Genomic DNA, 16723 nt, shown 5'->3' with positions numbered 1-16723 from the left:
TATTTTGACTATGACAACTACTTTGAATAAGCGAAATTTAACAATTACAGTTAAATTTTTTTCCAAACTTATTCTTTATTCCAGAACTTCAGATCTATCATAGAGATGTTTTGCTTGGTTCTTAGGCCGAATATTTATTTTAAAACTAGACTCTCCAGTCTTCAGCTCAGATTCTGAGCTCTTCTAAAATATTACCTCCTCCTTAACGATGTCCTTGTAGAAACAGTAAAGAAACGAATGTTTTCCTTCCCTAGCTGTCTTCACTCCGTGATTAATGTGGACATTTATGTAGTTTCTGTGTAAGCGTGGCTCTTCTCTGCTGGCTTTTTTTTTTTTTTTTTTTTTTTTTTTTATGCCCCTGTCTCACCCCTTCCCATCCTCCCTTAAAAAAAAAAAAAAAGTCATCTGCTTTGGATCTTAAATTCCTCAACCAGGGATCCCTGGGTGGCTCAGTGGTTTGGCGCCTGCTTTTGGCCCAGGGCGCGATCCTGGAGACCCAGGATCGAGTCCCACGTCGGGCTCCTGGTGCATGGAGCTTGCTTCTCCCTCTGCCTGTGTCTCTGCCTCTCTCTCTCTCTCTAACTATCATAAATAAATAAATTAAAAAAAATTATAAAAAAAAATTCCTCAACCAACCTAAACGTGAATTTCCAAGGTCCTTCCACTCCTGACACAGCGGGCACTTGTGAGGTCTCAGGAAACGGACTCGTTGGTGACCATGACCATATACCCTAAGAGAAAGACCTCTAAGGGCCTCGAAAATTAAGCAAGCTGCCCGTCATGACTGCAATCCTTTGCAGTTTTTCAGAAAGCATTCTTGTATTTCTGGAAAACTCTTTAGTTCAAAGCCCGAAGCTAAGACTTAAGAGGGACCTGCCTCCAATACACACGCACGCCTTATTTTTAAATTTTATTTTTTCTCATTGGAAAGTAAAATAAGCATCATAGGACAGAAAAGTCTACAAAATAAAGGACGAGCAGCACCTCCCCCCCGCCCCCCCGCCCCCCCGCCCCCCAGCCCCGGGACGCCGAGATGCAGCCGACCCCGAGGTGCTCCTCCGCGCCGCCCTCGCGCTCCCGCCGCTCCCGCCTCGCCACCTTGACCCTCGCGCGCAGCCGGAACCGCAGCGCTCGGGGCGGCGCCACCGCGCACGGGTGCGCCGTCGCCATGGTAACCGCGGAAGCCGCGGGCCTGGGGAGCGGTGAGTCGGCGGCGGCGCGGGGCGCGGGGCGCGGGCGGCGGGGGCGCGGGGAGGGAGGGAAGGAGGGGCGGGCGTCTCCCGGCGGGGCGGCTGGGGCCGGAGCGGCAGGGGGTGGGGCGGGCGGCCTCGGACACCCCGGGGGCCCCGCAGGCGTCGAGGCCCGAGGGCGGACCCTGGCGCCCTCCCCTCCGGGACGCGCGCTGTGCCTGCCGCCCCGCCGCTTCCCCTTTCCCAGGCCCGCCTTTGTTGGGCTCCCGTGGCCCAAGGCTGCCCTGGGGACCCCCTCGTTGAGGTGGCGCTTGAAGTCCTCCGGGGACCACGGCTTTTCTTTTCTTTCTTTCTTTTTTTTTTTTTTATTTTAAAAATTAAAAAAAAAATTTTTTTTGGACCACGTGTTTTGAAGAAAGGACTCTAGTTAGCTTAAGGAGCCTTAAGATCTCTTTATCCATCATGACAACTTGAAGCGTGTCTCCCTCCTTGCCCTTTGTTTATTTTGCTTCTCCGCGTCTCGGGATTGCGCTGTCTTCTCCCTTTGAGACTCCTGCTCTTTTCGGAGATGAGGTGTCCCCGCCTCGGGGAAGCCTTTTCGGCGGAGCCGGCCCGCTGAGCTCGGTCTTCACTCTTCGCATCCTTCTACCCCCGCTCTCGGTCTCGGTGCCGGGGCCGACGTGCCGCGGGCTTCCCCCCCTCGACGGTGGGACTGGCCCAGGGCAGCCCCGTGGCCCCCGTGAGGTTCTGTTGCTAGTGTCTTAGCAGCCTCCGGTGGGTTCGCACTTCGTAGGTAAGAGCAAGAGTTCCTAGACCCCGCTTTCCAGCACCGATTAAGTAAAACCGAGCCGCTGCGGTTCTCATTTCACGAATAAGGAGTGTGGGTTCTGAAGAGTCACGTCGTTATCGATCAGATACCAGAATTAAGACCAAAGCGTGGGCCCTCTGGCTCACAGACCTTAGGCCATTCTGCCCTCGTAGTCCCAACCCTGTCTCTCTCCTCTCCGTGCTTATGTACTATAGGGACTTTTGGTTCTAGGTACTTGGGTTGCCCTTGTGACTTCTGCTTTTATGGGCAAAGAAAATTTAATTTATTTTTGTCAGTGACCCAGTTTGTTTCTTCCTTTCCTCTTTTCTTTTCTTTTCTTTTCCTTTCCTTTCCTTTCCTTTCCTTTCCTTTCCTTTCTTCCTATTTGTTTATTCATGAGAGAGGGGCAGAGACAGGCAGAGGGAGAAGCAGGCTCCCTGCAAGGAGCCTGATGTGGGACTCGATCCCCGATCTGGGCTCAAGTCCTGAGCCAAAGGAAGACGCTCAACCGCTGAGCCACCCACTAGGTCCCCAGTGACCTAGTTTCTTTTGTGAGCGCTCACTCATTGGTTATCAGGAAAAGAAATAATGGAAATGTGCAGTTTGTTTTAAAGTGTAGACCAATCTGTAATTGGCTTGTCTAATGTTTAATTTCTCTTATGCAAAAATATTCACTCATTGGTTATTAGGAAAAGAAATAATGGAAATGTGCAGTTTGTTTTAAAGTGTAGACCAATCTGTTATTGGCTTGTCTAATGTTTAATTTCTCTTATGCAAAAATATTCAGGTTCTCAGATAACTTCTCCCCTGATTCTCTCCTTGAGATGATGTCCTGATACGTGGGTACCTGTGGATGGCTCACGAGATCTTTGGGGGGAATTTCCTGAGGTCTCTTTGTCACGTCTGGGGTCATGTACTTTGTGAACAGATCTCTCCTGGTTTAGTCAGTGCCCTAAGCCCTTGTGACTTCTCTTCCTCACTGGTTGGGGTGATTTGATTCACAGGCCTCCCTCCATACAGAACTTCTTCACCTTGCTACAGCAGCCATGTAAAGGCAAGGGTCCCTGAAAGACTCTGCCACTTCTGAATCTCATTCATGTCCTAAAACAGTGGTCCCCAAAGTTTTCGGTCCCGGGACTCCATTACCACTTTTAAAAAATTACTGATCCCAAACAGCTTTCTTTTATGTGGGTTATATTTAGGCATACAGCAAAGATTAGTAAAAATTAGAAATTAAAACTGAGAGTTAAAAACATGTTGATTAATTCTTTTAACAGAACTGGGCAGCCCCGGTGGCGCAGCGGTTTAGCGCCGCCTGCAGCCAAGGGCGTGATCTGGAGACCTAGGATCGAGTCCCACGTCAGGCTCCCTGCATGGTGCCTGCTTCTCCCTCTGCCTGTGTCTCTGCCTCTCTCTCTAGCTGTGTCTCTGTGAATAAGTAAATTAAAAAAAAACAAAAACAATAACAGAACTAAGCTCATTATATGTTAAATATAAATTACACATTTCTCATCAAAATAAGTATTTTCTAGGGCAGCCCGGGTGGCTCAGCAGTTTAGCGCTGCTTTTAGCCCAGGGCGTGATCTCAAGACCCAGGATCAAGTCCCATGTCGGGCTCCTTGCATGGAGCCTGCTTCTCCCTCTGCCTGTGTCTCTGCCTCTCTCTCTGTCTCTCATGAATGGGAAAAAAAAAAAAAAAAAAAAACCTTAAAAAATAAGTATTTTCTAAAGCAAAAATATTAGTGAGGAAGTAGAGTTAAACATTTTCAATAGGAGGGTCCCTGGGTTGCTTGGTGAAGCGTCCAACTCTTGATTTCTGCTCAGGTTACCATCTCAGGGTCATGAGATTGAGCCCCATGTCCAGCTCTGTGCTCAGTGAAGAGTCTGCTTGAGATCCTCCCTCTTCCTCTGCCCTTCCTCCCCCAAATAAATAAATAAATAAATAAATAATAAATATTTAAAATTTCAATATATAGAATATTGATAAAAGGAAGAAAGGAAAAGCTATATGATCATCCTATTAGTACTTATATTCACAGTAAAAATACTTTAAAATATTCTAAAACTTCTGTGTTATAAGAAGAAAAAGTCATAAAGAATAGAATTCTTTGCTTTGTCTTGATAATGATAATATGATGAAGGACACAATCAGCAGTAAACCACCAAACATTTGACAGGAGTGTTTATTTTCTTGATTAGATGTTGTCTTTTAAAAGGCAGGCCTGGAGCACCTGGGTGGGACAGTGGTTGAGCATCTGCCACCGGCTCCAGTTGTGATCCCTGGGTCCTGGGATCGAGCCCCAAGTTGGGCTCCCTGCTCACAGGGAACCTGCTTCTCTGTCTCCCTCTGCCTGCAACCCCCTCTGCTGTGTTCTTACTCTCTCTGTGTCAAATCAATAAATAAATATTTTTTAAAAAAATTAAATAATAGGCAGACCTAAGGATAAATACCCAGGAAGACTTCACTTTGTCCTTTTATTTCAGAAAGGCTGATCTCAGTTTAATCTAGATTTAGACTAGAACAGTCTTGAGAGTTTAACCATAGACCAAAGTGGCATCAGTCTTAGGACTTAGTCCTAGTCCAGTGGTTCTCAAAGTATGGTATGAGGATTCCTTGGGGATCCATGAGACATTTTTCAGGAAGTTCACCAGTAAAGCTATCTTCATATGAGTTCTTACACATAACTTGCCTTTGTATTCTCATTCTCTGCCATGTTATAGTGGTTTTCTGGAGGCTAAATGACAGGTGATATCACAACATCACATGACATGGCAATGAAAGCAGAAACAGATGTTTGAACTCATCTATTAAGCCAGACATTAAAGGGATTTGCAAAAATGTAAAACAATGCTACCTTCTCATCAAATTTTCCTTGTAAAATGTAGTTATTTTTCATAAGCTATATTTTGTATATTAATATATAATTGTTTTAAGATGAACTAATAAATATTTTAAAGATTTCTAAGTTTTGGGCAGCCCGGGTAGTTCAGCGGTTAAGTGCCGCCTTCGGCCCGGGGCTTGATCCTGGAGACCCGGGATCAAGTGCCACGTTGGGCTCCCTGCATGGAGCCTGCTTCTCCTCCTGCCTGTGTCTCTGCCTCTCTCTCTCTCTCTGTGTCTTTCATGAATAAATAAATAAAATCTTAAAAAAAAGATTTATAAGTTTTAATTTTTAATATGGTAAATTTTTTTTCTAATATGATAAATATTGATAGATATAACCCACATAAAAATTTTGGGAGCTCTCCATTTTTAAGAGTATAAAGGGCCCTGAGATCAAGGAATTTGAGAAATGCTGCCCTAATCATGTTAATTTTGGGCTGATATGGAAATTAAGCTTCATTCAAGGGTATGTCAAGGGTAGCTTTCAGTATTCTGGCCTGAATTATATTTCCAGATTTGATCTAGTTTATTTACAAATCTCTGAATTAACTTGGGACCACACTGATCTCTAGATGCAGAATAATCCGTCTGTAATCAAGTGTTTGGTGGTGGTAGAGTAGAAAATCATTTACTTACACCCTACATAGGATAGCTGTGTATTAGAGAAAAAGAAGAAATAATAATATTACCATCTGTTCTTTTACTTCATGAATGCTTTTGCTGGAGGAATGACGATATAATTAGTGATGATGTGATGATGATAGATTTTGCTTCCTGAGTGCTCAACATGTGCTTGACATATGCATCATCTAATTTGTTCTAATTCTCAGAACAATTAAATAAACTAGGTCTAGTATTATTCCTATAAGGGATTAGGTAAATCACCCAGTATTATGCAGTTAATCAATTGCAGGATCAAGTTGAAAACTCAAGTCTTTCAGACTCCAAAACCCATTGTTCTTGGCTGTGAAGAAAAGCAGAGGGAATTGCAAGCTTGATGTTAATAGTTATTGAACAAATACTTGTCAAGAATTGTGGTAAGTCTGAAAGTAATACAAGAGAAATGTAAACCTTGATCCTTACCCTCATCCAGTTTATAATCTAATTAAGTAGATGTCTTCTATACTTGAAACAAATAGAAAATAATTTAGTACTATACTTGGTAAGTTGTATGTTACAGGCTATATAAAATGACCTTTGAAGATCATAGAAGAGAGAGGCCTATGTACATTCTGGAGAAGAGTCAAGGAAAGTTTTAGGAAGAAAATAGGTTTATAGCTTGGCCTAAGTAGGATTTGGCTAGTAGGAATGGAGGAGAAAAAAACATTATTCTAGACCTAGTGACAGGAATATGTATGAGATGTAAATAGGATTTTCTCAGTATCTTCAAGGTCTCATGTCCAAGCCCCCAATAAGCCCACGAGGAAAGGCATTTTAAAGCATATTCTGCTTCTCTAAAGTTTGAATATGCATATCTATAGTAGATATGTTCTAGAAAATTACAATGTTATTTATAGGGTGACAAAACAATTTATTGTGTGGTAATGATAGACATTCTTGAGAGCAAAAGAGGATGCCATTAAAAATTACAGCAGGGGAACAGATGTAAATGGGACCCTAGGTACATCGAAACATATGTCACCCAAGCTATTAACCATAAACACATGCTGTCTAACTTCTGTTAAATTCTCTCTTGTTGATTTCCTGCTATAGTTCCATAGAGGTTATTCAAAACTAATGTTTTTTCACCGTGTGGCTTGTACCCCCATTAGTGGGTCATAAAATCAATTTGGTGGATGGCGCCAGCCTTAAAAATTATAATGGGAATGAGATGCCTGGCTGGCTCAGTTGGTAGAACATGTGACTCTTGGTCTCAGGGTCCTGAGTTTGAGCCGCACATTGGATATAGACATTACTTAAAAAATAAAAAATTAAAAAATATATAATGGAAATAAAAACATCAGTATATTACATGTAGTAAGTATAAGTAGTATTTTGGTTAATGATACACATGCAAGTATACCCCATATATGCAATGTATCCAGACAAAAGTGTCCATTACTACTGACAGTAAGTTATTTGGTTACCCTATGTTTTAAAAAATATTTTATTTTTTATTCATGAGAGGCACAGAGGGAGGCAGAGACATAGACAGAGGAAGAAGCAGGCTCCCTGTGGGGAGCCTGATGTGAGACTTGGTCCAAGGATCCCAGGATCACTACCTGAGCCAAAGGCAGATGCTCAACCACTGAGCCACCCAGGTGCCCCTGGTTACCCTATTATTTTTTTTTAAGTTTTATTTATTTATTTACTCAGAGAGAGAGAGAGAGGCAGAGACACACGCAGAGGGAGAAGCAGGCTCCATGCAGGGAGCCCAGTGTGGGACTCGATCCCAGGTCTCCAGGATCACACCCCGGGCTGCAGGCGGCGCTAAACTGCTGTGCCACCAGGGCTGCCCCAGGTTACCCTATTAATAGAAGATATATACATATATATATTTACATATATAACATTAAAATAAGATATCATTAACTAATATATACTATGTAATACAATAAAATAATTTAGATATACTATGTATAATACAATATATTAAATAGCATATATGTATTTGGACAGGACATCTACCTCATAGTCTAAATTAGCTGTGTAAACTCTAGACATCATGCTTGCAATCCAGTGAGAAGGAATGACACTTTCCCAAAAGTTGTATACTATATAACTTCTTACGTCTACTATTTGGACTTATGGCCACATCATGTTGCAAGAGAGACTGAGAAATAGTTTTATTTCAGTATAAATATTGGTTTTTTAAAAAGGTGTGGTTAAAAAAAAGAGAATGGGGTTCTGTTCCTAAGGAAAGGGAGATCAGATTTTGGGGAAGACAGCCATGTCTGAGTACTATATCAAAGGCTCACATAATCATGAGGAGCCTGGAAATGAGCAGGAACCAAGGGCGCTCTGGAGGGTCAAACCACACAAACCACAGCATGTTCTCATAGCAAGAAGTTTGATCAGTACAACCTTGCTGTCACTGTGATGAATGACCTTCAATTAGCCTCATGTTCATGTGTCCCTTGTTCAGGTGTTAAGATCCTGGTCACTCACATGTGAAAGCTAGAAAAACTTAACTCACAGATACAGAGAACAGATTGGTGGTTGCCAGAAGTGGAGTTAGAGATAGGTGAAATGGGTGAAGAGGGCCAAAAGGTAAAAATTTTCATTTATAAGATCAATATGTTCTGGGAATGCACTGTACAGCATAGCGAGTATAGTTAACATAACTATTGAAGTAAATACAATACTGTATTGTATTTGAATGTTGTTAAGAGATTAGATCTTAAAAGTTTGCATCACAAACTTTGTAATTATGTGAGATGATGGATGTTAACTTACCCTGGTGATCATTTTATAATGTGTACATAGATCAAATTATTATGTTGTATACGTTAAACTAATACAATGCTATATGTGAATAAAAAATGAAATAATTAAAAACAACAGCAGAAAGAGTCTCAAGATCCTAGGATTGAGCAGCTGATTGGCAGAGCCTAATTTATATTCTTGCCCCCAACCTTGTGCTGAGAGGAGGAGGATCTTGCTTCTTTGGCTTACATAGTGGAAAGTTCCTTTATCTTTCACTAGAAATCTCCAAAATGGAGATTGGGATTCTTTAAGAAAGTGTGTGTGTGTGTGTGTGTGTGTGTATGTGTGTGTGTGTTGGGAAGATGGAGAGTTAGATGATAGCACTCAAAAGGATTATAGGTTTTCTTTATATTCTGTAAAATGAAGGAATTAAATGAAACAATTTCAAAGATAAAGTTTGGGCCAAATCTTATGGTGGAGTCATCGTTGATTGGCTAACAACTCCCATTCTCACCCCATATACCTTGCTTGCTTCTTATAAAAGCAGGAAAATTGAGAAACGTTCTTTTTTTGCTTCTTTTAAGTAAGGGATACAATCTGGCCTTTGTTCGGGCTTGTTCGGAGAGATTTTTTTTTGCTTTCCTTTTAAAAAGGATGGATGGCATAGATATCCTCTGGAGGATTCCGCCTTTTTCCTGCTTCAAATGCAGATGTGATGCCAGGAATTATGACAGCTCTCATGTCACTATGAGGCAACAGCCATGATGATGAAGGTCTTACACACTATGATGACATAAAAAGCTAGAAAGAGCTTGGATCTGTATTTTTGAGCTGCTGAACCATCTCCACCTTTAAATTTCTTATTGTGAGGAAATCTCTTACTTTTGAAAGCTAATCTTATTATTTTTCTGTAGTAATCAAAGAATTCCAAACTTCAACAGCTTATGAGTATTTATATATTTAGTGAAGGTAGAGATTAATGTAGGGCTATGATAGATAGAGATATTATTCTAACTAGATTTCCCTTCCTTCTGATTTCTGAATGACCAAATCTTGCCTATTCTTTATGGCCCAGCTTAAATACTTTAAAAAAAAATTTTTTTTTTTACTAACTATATGAATCATGTATCCCATTTCCTGTGTCTTCCTCCTACCCTCCTGCACAAACATGTCCTAAATCTTGTGTTGAATCTTGCTTTGCTTTTTTTTTTTTTTAAATAGTGTTCCTGAGTCTATTTGCATTGCTAAAAGTCAATTTTAACTGCTTTGAACTTTACAGAAATATATCTTGGTATATATAATCCAAAAGATTATACTTTTGGATCTACTTTTTCCTGTTAATATTATATTGCTAAGATTTATTTATATTATATGCTTCAGTTACTTATTGCTGCATGACAAATTATCCCCAAACTTTGGTAGTGTAAAATAGCACACATTCATTATCTCCCAGTTTCTCTGGCTCAGGAATCTGGGCACAGCTTAGCTAGATCTTTTACTTTGGCTTCTCTCACAAAGCTGCAGTTAGTGTGTTGCCTGTGACTGCAGTCATCTCAAGGTTCAACTGGGCAGATCCACTTCCAAACTCATTCAGTGGTTGTTGGCAGAGTTAAGTTCCTCATAGGTTAGTGGACTGAGGGCTTCTGTTCCCTCCTGGCTGTTGGCCAGAGGTTGCCCTCTGTTCCTTGTATGATGGCCCTCTCCATCATACACACCAGAAGAGTCAGGGAGAGAATACCAACACCAGTCACAATCTGCTATAACTGAACTGTGGAAATGACATCTCATCACTGTTGCTGTATCTTCATTATAAGAAAGTCACTATGTCCAGGCTGCATTTCAGGGGGAGGAAATTACACAAGGGTATGAATACCAGGAGACAGGGTAAGACAGGGTGAGAGTCATTGAAAGCCATGTTAGAAGTTGCCTACCACATGGTATCACTGTAATATGTTCATTTGAACTACTTATACTATTATGATGAATATGCTACAGTTTATGCTCACTCCTTTTCTTGGGCTTTGTTTTCCTGCCAGGATTTTTGCTGTTAAGAACAGTGATGCAACAAACATTCCTATACACATGAAGGGCACTGTGCTACTCTTCTCTGAATCATTACCAATTTAGTATGTGTTCTGCCAGAGTGAGCATGAAGAATTCCTTGATTAATTGTGCCTGGAATTAGTCTCATTCCTTCTGAACTCTCATAGCATACTTCATGTCTTATGATACTTAGCACATGTTACATTTTATCACACTTATTTTGTGTCATATTTTCTCCCTTGAAATAGTAAGTCATTGAAGGCAGGAAATAAATTTGGTTCTTTCTTGTAATTTACATAGTGCCTGCACAGTGCTTATAATATTAGTAAGCTTTCAGGGAACAGTTCTGAATGAATAATTCTATCTCAGTGTCAGTGCCTAATTTTAAGAGTTTTAATCTGGCTCCAATAATCCCTCTGTGTTTCTCACTTTCCCCCAGCATGGACCCTTCTTTGGGCAAGTGAATCTGTTCAACATTCATTCTCTTTGAATCTTTTCCTAATAAATCTGGCCACATTGATCTGTTTTTTCTTCTGTTCCGGTTAAATTTACTCTTTATATCACACATTTAGCATTTTAGTATATATTTAGACAGTGTGCACAATAAACTTTTTGATTGCATGGATGAAGTGTCTTATTTTATAATTATTTTCAACTAGTTAAGTATTTTTATCCCACCTATATTGTCAGTTGACTGATAAAATAAGCAAATAAACAAATATTGATTTGTTCAAGTAGATTACTATTACTTTCTTTTTTTAGCCTCAGGTATTTTTGGTGTTAATGGAGCCAGAAGGACCTCCTGAATCAGAGAGTTCAGAAAAGTCAATATTTTTCTCACAGCAAGAAGAAGAAGGAGAAGAAGAAGAAGATGAAGAAGGGAAAGAACCAGAGGAAACAGGCACTGTTAATCCTCTCTTACAACCTGCTCTCACAGGGGATGTAGAAGGTTTGCAGAAGATTTTTGAGGATCCTGAGAACCCTCATCATGAACAGGCCATGCAGCTACTCTTGGAAGAAGACATCGTTGGGAGAAATTTGTTGTATGCGGCTTGCATGGCTGGGCAAAGTGATGTGATTAGAGCTTTGGCAAAGTATGGTGTGAATCTGAATGAAAAAACCACCAGAGGTATTTTGTCTTTTTTCTCTCATCAGTATTACTTAGAACAATCTAAAGATGCCACATACTATCTCTAAAGTTGGATAAATTTGATGTGCCTTCTTTATATTTTGTGTATATTATATGTGTATACATATATATGAATGTATACTATATGCATGTTAATATAGTAAAGCATAGTAGTTAAGTACACATCACTTTTTTTTGAGAGACAGTGTGCATGCGCATTCATGAGTGGGATGGGGGAAGGGCAGAGGGAGACTCTTTTTTAAATTTAAATTCAGTTTAATTAATATACTGTATTATTAGTTTCAGAAGTAGAATTTAGGGACCCCTGGATGGCTCAGTGGTTGAGCATCTGCCTTTGGGTACCAGGATCAGGTCCTGTATTGGGCTTCCTGCATGGAGCCTGCTTCTCCCTCTGCGTGTGTCTCTCATAAATAATTTTTAAAAAATCTTAAAAAAAAAAGAATTTAGTGATTCATCAGTTGCATATAACACCTAGTGCTCATTATATTAAGTGCCCTTTAATGCCCGTCACACAGTTATCCTATCCTCCCACCACCTCCCCTCCAACAACCCTCAGTTTGTTTCCTATAGTTAAGAGTCTCTTAAGCTTTACCTCCCTCTCTGTTTTCATCTTATTTTTCCTATATATTTTTCCTATGTACCACTATTTTGTTCCTTAAATTCCACATATGAGTGAAATCATATGGTATTTGTATTTCTCTGATTTATTTCACTTAGCATAATATCCTTAGTTCCATCTACATCATTGCAAATGACAAAATTTCATTCTTTTTGATGGCTGAATTATATATATATATATATATATATATATATATATATATAGATAGATAGATACATCAGCTCTTCCTCATCTATTTGTCTGTCAGTGGACATCTGGGCTCTTTCCATATTTTGGCTATTGTGGGCACTGCTGCTCTAAACATTGGGGTGCATATGCCCCTTCAAATCACTAGGTTTGTATCCTTTGGGTAAATACTTAGTAATGCAATTACTGGGTCACAGGGTAGCTCTATTTTTTAAAAGATTTTATTTATTTGACAGAGAGAGAGAGAGAAAAGGAGAGCATGCGCCAGGGGGGAGAGGCAGAGAGAGAAGCAGGCTCCCCCTGAGCAGGGAGCCGGATGCTTGCCTTGATCTAGGAACCCTGAGATACTGACCAGAGCTGAAGGCAGACACTTAACTGACTGAGCCACCCAAGTGCCCTGGGTAGCTGTATTTTTAACTTTTTGAGGAACCTCCATACTATTTTCCAGAGTGGCTGCACCAGTTTGCATTCCCACCAACAGTGTAAGAAAGTTTTCTCTGCATCTTCCCCCACAACTGTCACTTCCTGACTTGTTAATTTTAGCCATCTGACCAGTATGAGGTGATATCTCATTTGGATTTGATTTGTATTTCCCTGATGCCAAGTGATGTTGAATATTTTTTCATGTGTCTTTTGGCCGTTTGTATGTCTTCTCTAGAGATGAGTGTGATACTTTAAAAAAAAAAAAAAAGATTTTGGATACTAGCCCTTTACCTGATAAGACATTGCAAATATCTTCTCCCATTCTGTAGGTTGCCTTTTAGTTTTGTTGACTGTTTTCTGTGCAGAAGCTTTTTATCTTGATTAAGTCCCAACCATTTATTTTTGCTTTTGTTTCTCCTAACTTTGGAAACGTGTCTAGGAAGAAGCTGCTGTGGCCAAGGTCAAAGACGTTGCTGCCTATTTTCTCTAGGATTTTGATGGATTCCTGTCTCACATTTAGGGTTTTCAACCATTTAGAGTTTATTTTTGTATATGGTGTAAGAAAGTAGTCCAGTTTCATTCTTCTGCATGTGACTGTCCAATTTTCCCAACACCATTTGTTAAAGAGACTGTCTTTTTCCATTGGATATTTGTTCTTTGACCATAGAGTTGAGGGTCCATTTGTGTTTTTTTTTTTTATTCCATTCTCTATTCTGTATTCCATTGACCTATGTGTCTGTTTTTGTACCAGTACCGTACTGTCTTGATGATTACAACTTTGTAATACAGCTTGAAGTCCAGAATTGTGATACCTCCAGCTTTGCTTTTCTTTTTCAATGTTACTTTGGCTATTCGGGGTCTTTTCTGGTTCTATACAAATTTTAGGATTGTTTGTTCCAGCTCTGTGAAAAATGTTGATGGTATTTTGATAGGGATTGCTTTGAATGTGTAGATTGCTTTGGGTAGCATAGACATTTAACAATATTTGTTCTTTTAATCCATGAACATGGAATGTTTTTCCATTTCTTTGTGTCTCAACTTCTTTCATAAGTGTTCTGTAGTTTTCAGAGTACAGATCCTTTACGTCTTTGGTTGGGTTTATTTGTAGGTATCTTGTTGTTTTTGGTGAAGTTGTAAGTCGGATAGATTCCTTGATTTCTCTTCTGCCTCATTGTTAGTGTATAGGAATGTGATTAACTTCTGTGCAGTGATTATAATATACTGTGATTTTTGCTGGATTCCTGAGTCAGTTCTAGCAATTTTTTGCTGGAATCCTTTGGGTTTTCTATGTAGAGTATCATGTTGTCTGCAAAGAATGAAAGTTTGACTTCTTCTTTGGATGAATTTGGATGTTTTTTAATTTCTTTTTGTTGTCTGATTGCTGAGGCTATGACTTCTAGCCTTTCTTTTTGATAACTCTGTTGAGGAGTTTATCAATATTATTAATTCTTTCAAAGAACCAGCTCTTAATTTTGTTGATACGTTCTACTATATTTTTGATCTCTATTATTGGTTTCTGCTTATATCTTTATTACTTTTGTCTCCTGCTAGATTTAGGGTTTATTTGCTTTCTTTATCCAGCTCCTTTAGGTATAATGTTAGGTTGTATATTTAAGACTTTTCTTTCTTTTTTTAAATAATTTTTAAAAATATTATTTATTTATTTATTCATGAAAGACACACACAGAGAGAGGCAGAGACATAGGCAGAGGGGGAAGTAGGCTCCTTGCAGGGAGCCCAATACGGGACTTGATCCTGGGACCCCTGATCATGACCTGAGCCAAAGGCGTCTGCCACTGCCTTAACCACTGAGCCACCCAGGCAGCCTTGAGACTTCTCATTTCTTGAGAAATACCTGTATTGCAATATACTTACTTCCCTCTTAGGACTGATTTTGCTGCATCTCAAAGGTTCTGAACTGTTATGTTTTCATTTTCATTTTCTTCCATGTATTTTAAAAAATTCTTCTTTAATTGCCTGGTTAACCCATTCATTCTTTAGTAGGATACTCTTTGACCTCCATGTATTTGTGGTCCTTTCAAATTTTTTCTTGTAGTTGACTTTATTTATTTATTTTTAAATATTTTATTTATTTATTCATGAGAGACACACACAGAGAGAGAGAAAGGGGCAGAGACACAGGCAGAGGGAGAAGCAGGCCCCACACAGGGAGCCCAATGTGGGATTTGATCCTGGGTCTCCAGGATCATGCCCTGGGCTGAAGGTGGTGCCAAACTGCTGAGCCACGGGGGCTGCCCTTGTAGTTGACTTTAGGTTTTAAAGCACTGTGGTCTGAAAATTTGTATGGTATAATCTCAGTCTTTTTGTATTGGTTAATTTGTGACTCTTTATATGATCTACTCTAGAGAATATTTCATGTGTAATTGAGAAGAATGTGTATTCTGCTTTACGATGGAATGTTCTGAATATATCTGTGAAGTCTGTCTGGTCCAGTATGTCATTCAAAGCCCTTATTTTCTTATTGATCTTCTGCTTAGAAGATCTGTCCATTGCTGTAAGTTGAGTGTTAAAGTCCCCTACTATTATTGTATTGCTATCTATGGATTTCTTTAATTTTGTTGCTAATTAGGTTATATAGCTGGCTGCTTCCAAGATAGGGGCATAAATATTTACAATTGTTAGATCTTTTTGTTGGAGAGACCCTTTTATTTTGATATAGTGTTTTTCTGCATCACTTATTCTAGTCTTTGGTTTAAAATCTAGTTTGTCTAGTATAAGAATAGCTTCTTTAGCTTTTTTTGGATATCCATTGTCATGGTAAATGGTTTCCTACTCCCTTACTTTCTATTTGGAGGTGTCTTGGGGTCTAATATGAGTCTCTTGTAAGCAGCATATAAGATGGATCTTGTTTTTTAATCTATCCTGATATCCTATATCTTTTGATTTGATGAGTATTTATTTAGTCCATTTTCATTCAGAGTAGTTATTGAAAGATATGAAGTTAGTGGCATTGTGTTACCTGTAAAGTTCCTGTAGATTGTGTTCCTTTCTGGTCTTTGTTACTTTGGGGCTCTCTTTTTTTTCTTTTTTTAAGATTTTATTTATTTATTCATGAGAGACACAGAGAGAAAGAGAGAGAGAGAGGCAGAGACACAGGCAGAGGGAGAAGCAGGCTCCGTGCAGCCTGATGTGGGACTAGATCCTGGAATTCCAGGATCACACCCTGGGCTGAAGGCAGGTGCTAAACCGCTGAGCCACCCAGGGATCCTCTGGGTTCTTTTTTTGCTTAAAGGATCCTGTTTAATATTTCTTGCAGGGCTGGTTTAGTTTCACAAATTCCTTTAGTTTTTGTTTATTCTGGAACCTCTTTATCTCTCCTTCTATTCTGAATGACAGCCTTGTTGGATAAAGTATTCTTGGCTGCATATTTTCCCCATTTTTCCCATGTTGAATAGATCATACCAGTCCTTTGTAGCCTGCCAGCTCTCTGTGGATAGGTCTGCTCCCAGCCTTATGTTTCTACCTTTGCAGGTTAAAGACCTCTTGTCCTGAGCGGTTTTGGGGATTTTTTTCTTTATCTTTGAAATTTATAGGCTTTACTATTTTACCTATTTTTATTCATTTTGAAGGGTGTTCTCTGTGTCTCCTGGACTTGAATGTTGTTTTCCTCTCCAGATTCGGGAAGTTCTAAGCTATAATTTGTTCAAATAAACCTTCTTCTAAAAAAAAAAAAAAAATAAAAAAAAATAAACCTTCTTCTGTCCCTTAGAGATAGAGAGAATCTTATGCAGGCTCTATGTCCAGCACGGAGCCCACTGTCGGGCTCCATTTCATGACACTAAGATTACAACCTGAGCCAAAATCAAGAGTCAGATGCTTAACCAACTGAGCCACCCAGGTGCCCCCACAGACTTCATTCTTAATTAGCTATATGACTTGGGCTAGTTATCTAATCTTTTTGTGCTTCTGTTTCTTCATCTGCAGAATGGGAATAATAATTATATTTTCTTTATAGGATGTTGTAAGGATTAAATAAAATAGTAAATATAAATATTTTATCACAGTAGTTGGCACATAGTAAGTTGATATACAG

The 16723-nt window shown here is 39.6% G+C and overlaps 1 protein-coding gene across 4 annotated transcripts in view; it reads left to right on the top strand.

Moving 5' to 3' along the window:
* The first annotated feature begins 1052 nt into the window (after window positions 1-1052).
* Window positions 1053-16723, top strand: part of ANKRD45 (ankyrin repeat domain 45) — a 56120-nt gene continuing 40449 nt past the window's right edge. The window contains exons 1-2 of one of the 4 annotated variants that reach the window (XM_072733048.1): window positions 1053-1202; window positions 11054-11420. In XM_072733048.1, coding sequence (XP_072589149.1) covers window positions 11075-11420 — 346 coding nt within the window. In that variant the 5' untranslated portion in view covers window positions 1053-1202; window positions 11054-11074. Of the gene's footprint in view, window positions 1203-1465; window positions 1984-11053; window positions 11421-16723 lie in introns of those variants that run through there. The other 3 variants (XM_072733050.1, XM_072733049.1, XM_026001274.2) reach the window with 3 other exon arrangements.

Source organism: Vulpes vulpes, chromosome 13 (assembly GCF_048418805.1).
Source record: "Vulpes vulpes isolate BD-2025 chromosome 13, VulVul3, whole genome shotgun sequence".
Lineage (NCBI taxonomy): Eukaryota > Metazoa > Chordata > Mammalia > Carnivora > Canidae > Vulpes > Vulpes vulpes.
The sequence above is the reverse complement of the archived record's forward strand: the minus strand, read 5'-3'. Positions and strand labels throughout refer to the sequence as shown.